Below are 2,243 nucleotides of genomic sequence, written 5' to 3'. Positions count from 1 at the left end.
TGGTGACTAGAAACAAGAGTAAAGGGTGTCAGATATATTATTTTTATAAATAAAATAAAAGCGGGCCTAAATTTATCACTGTTATACATACCGTCTTTTTTTTTTAAATAATGGGGTTATAACATATCTTAAAACATGTAACTGGGTGTATGGGAAAAATTAATTTCTCATCATAAATCTCGACGCGTACCGCTGACCTGGGTGCTTTGATCCAGATTTTTTTTTTATTGTCCTTGGTGCAACGAACCCCTGACCAGCGAGTGGGCCCCCACTCCCGTGTGCATTTAGATCTTAGTTCCTAGGAGGTGCAAGTGGTAAGCTGGAGCGATTCATCCAACTCGGCGCAGCTCATCAGTTGCACTCAGCATACTTTACGACACTGTACAATGGTAGCACCAATCATGATCGAAGTGAGTGTAGTGTCTTCTACGTTTATTTTAGTGCACTAATTTTAACAAAGGTTTATTATAAGGTGTTTTTCTTCTCTTTTATTACAGGTCCGCGGGTACATTCTCGATTGCAGAGATGGTGGCGAAGAGGAACCAGCGGAGTGATAGCAATCGCTACAACGGCTGGTTCCTCGACGAGGAAGACTGGGGAGGCGAAGACATTTTTTCGATGAGGCGCCTCTTCCAGATGCCTCCACTGACATCTTTCGAGTGGTATGTATTAATCAATATATATAAACGTATGTGTGTCAGACGTAAATAATATAATCATCTTTTTTTTTTTGCAGGAACTCGGACTACGACTCCTGCGAGGAGTAGCCCTGTTAGACGGCTTTCAAATTGGTGTGTCTTAAACTATTCTATTTCATACTATATACGTCATACATGATTATTATCTTTTTTTTTTCAGGGCCCGGCCAGCTTTTTTTTTATTTTTTAATTATAATTTTAAATTGTATTTTTTATTGTATTTTTAAATTGTATTTTTTAATTTGTAAGCTATTTTTTTAATTATATTTTTTATTTCTTTTATTAAATTTAGATTTTTATTTTGCAATTAATTTTTTCATTTTTTATAATAAATTTTTAAAACCCATTTTCCTTGATCCCACACAGCCCGCTTAATAAAAAAATGTACAATTCATCTTTTCTTAAAATATACGACACATGTTTAAAAATACCAATTTTTTCTCTTTTTGTTTCCTTCACCTACATCTCCCATATCTGGTCAATAATGATAACGGACGATAGGAAATAAAACATTAAGTGTATTCCTCTATACAGGGCTCATGCTAATCATCGAGAATGTATCACCCCAGACAGCTTTATAATATATATATAGCGTTTCTTACAAAAAAAAAAACTGTGTTCTACGTCACCATGGGACGCTTACCTCCTTAGGATAATTAAAAAATTACCGACTGGCGGTTACTGCATAATTACCGACCGTGATACGCCCCCTGGGGGACATGCAACGCTGTTGCTGAGTGGTTTCGGGCCTTAGGACCGCGTTGGGGGGGGGGGTCCACAACTGTGTCGCAAGTGGTGGGGAGAGCTGGTCGCATTGACGAGGGGGTGACGCCATAGTGGAGCGCGAGGGGACACAGCGCGATGCACTCTATGACGCGTCGGGACAGTGGTGGGGGTATGTTGTGACGGCCAGGGGTGGTGTGTATCTACTCTCGTACTTGTACGGTCCACCCTTCGCCATAGCGTTCCGCATGAAGACTCCGCGAAAATGTGGAATCTTCATGATCTTGGCGTACTTTAGCAGATCCGCATTGGTCAGCGCCCGCGTGGTAGTTTCACTTCAAGTTTTTTGACTTCAAATGAAGGCCTAGTCCTTTTTTGTAGGGTTTCAAATACAGTCCTTTGCATAACGCGATGGCTTCCATTGTCTCGTTGTGCCTCTGACTTTCCTTCAGTTGCTCCTTGTTTGAATTCGCATCGTTCACGGCTTTGGCTATACCTGCAGCACCGCCGGCCAACGCTCCAGCGGCACTGAGACCCGCAAACACGGGGACGAGAAACGGCAGGAAGCCTCCAACTTTGGACGGTACGGGTAGAATACGCGGTGCTCGCACGTTGCGCTTTCCATCTGCTCGTTTGACGGTAGCTTGTGCACCTTTGAGAGCAGATCTGATAGCTACTCCTGCATCGTTGCTAGGAATCATCGATCGTTTGGCTTCCTCGATGACTTTCCTCAGCGTTACAGTCTTTGGCTTCTTCTTCTTGATTCCCATACTCAGTTTTGACTTGGCACCCATTACGTTCGCTACGGACCAGGCCGCCGCC

The 2,243-nt window shown here is 42.6% G+C and overlaps 1 protein-coding gene across 1 annotated transcript; it reads right to left on the bottom strand.

Moving 5' to 3' along the window:
- Nucleotides 1–1,753: 1,753 nt before the first annotated feature.
- LOC112494800 lies at nucleotides 1,754–2,219 on the bottom strand. The gene has a single exon (XM_025088034.1). The coding sequence runs from the start codon at nucleotides 2,213–2,215 to the stop codon at nucleotides 1,754–1,756; it is 462 nt and encodes a 153-aa protein (XP_024943802.1). The 5' UTR covers nucleotides 2,216–2,219.
- Nucleotides 2,220–2,243: the final 24 nt, after the last annotated feature.

This window comes from Cephus cinctus, unplaced genomic scaffold, assembly GCF_000341935.2.
Source record: "Cephus cinctus unplaced genomic scaffold, Ccin1 Ccin1_scaffold0810, whole genome shotgun sequence".
Taxonomy (NCBI): Eukaryota; Metazoa; Arthropoda; class Insecta; order Hymenoptera; family Cephidae; genus Cephus; species Cephus cinctus.
The sequence above is the reverse complement of the archived record's forward strand: the minus strand, read 5'-3'. Positions and strand labels throughout refer to the sequence as shown.

What these genes read in the sequence shown, in the direction of transcription:
- LOC112494800 (XM_025088034.1), bottom strand. Translation starts at nt 2,215, where the DNA reads ATGGGTGCCAAGTCAAAACTGAGTATGGGAATCAAGAAGAAGAAGCCA.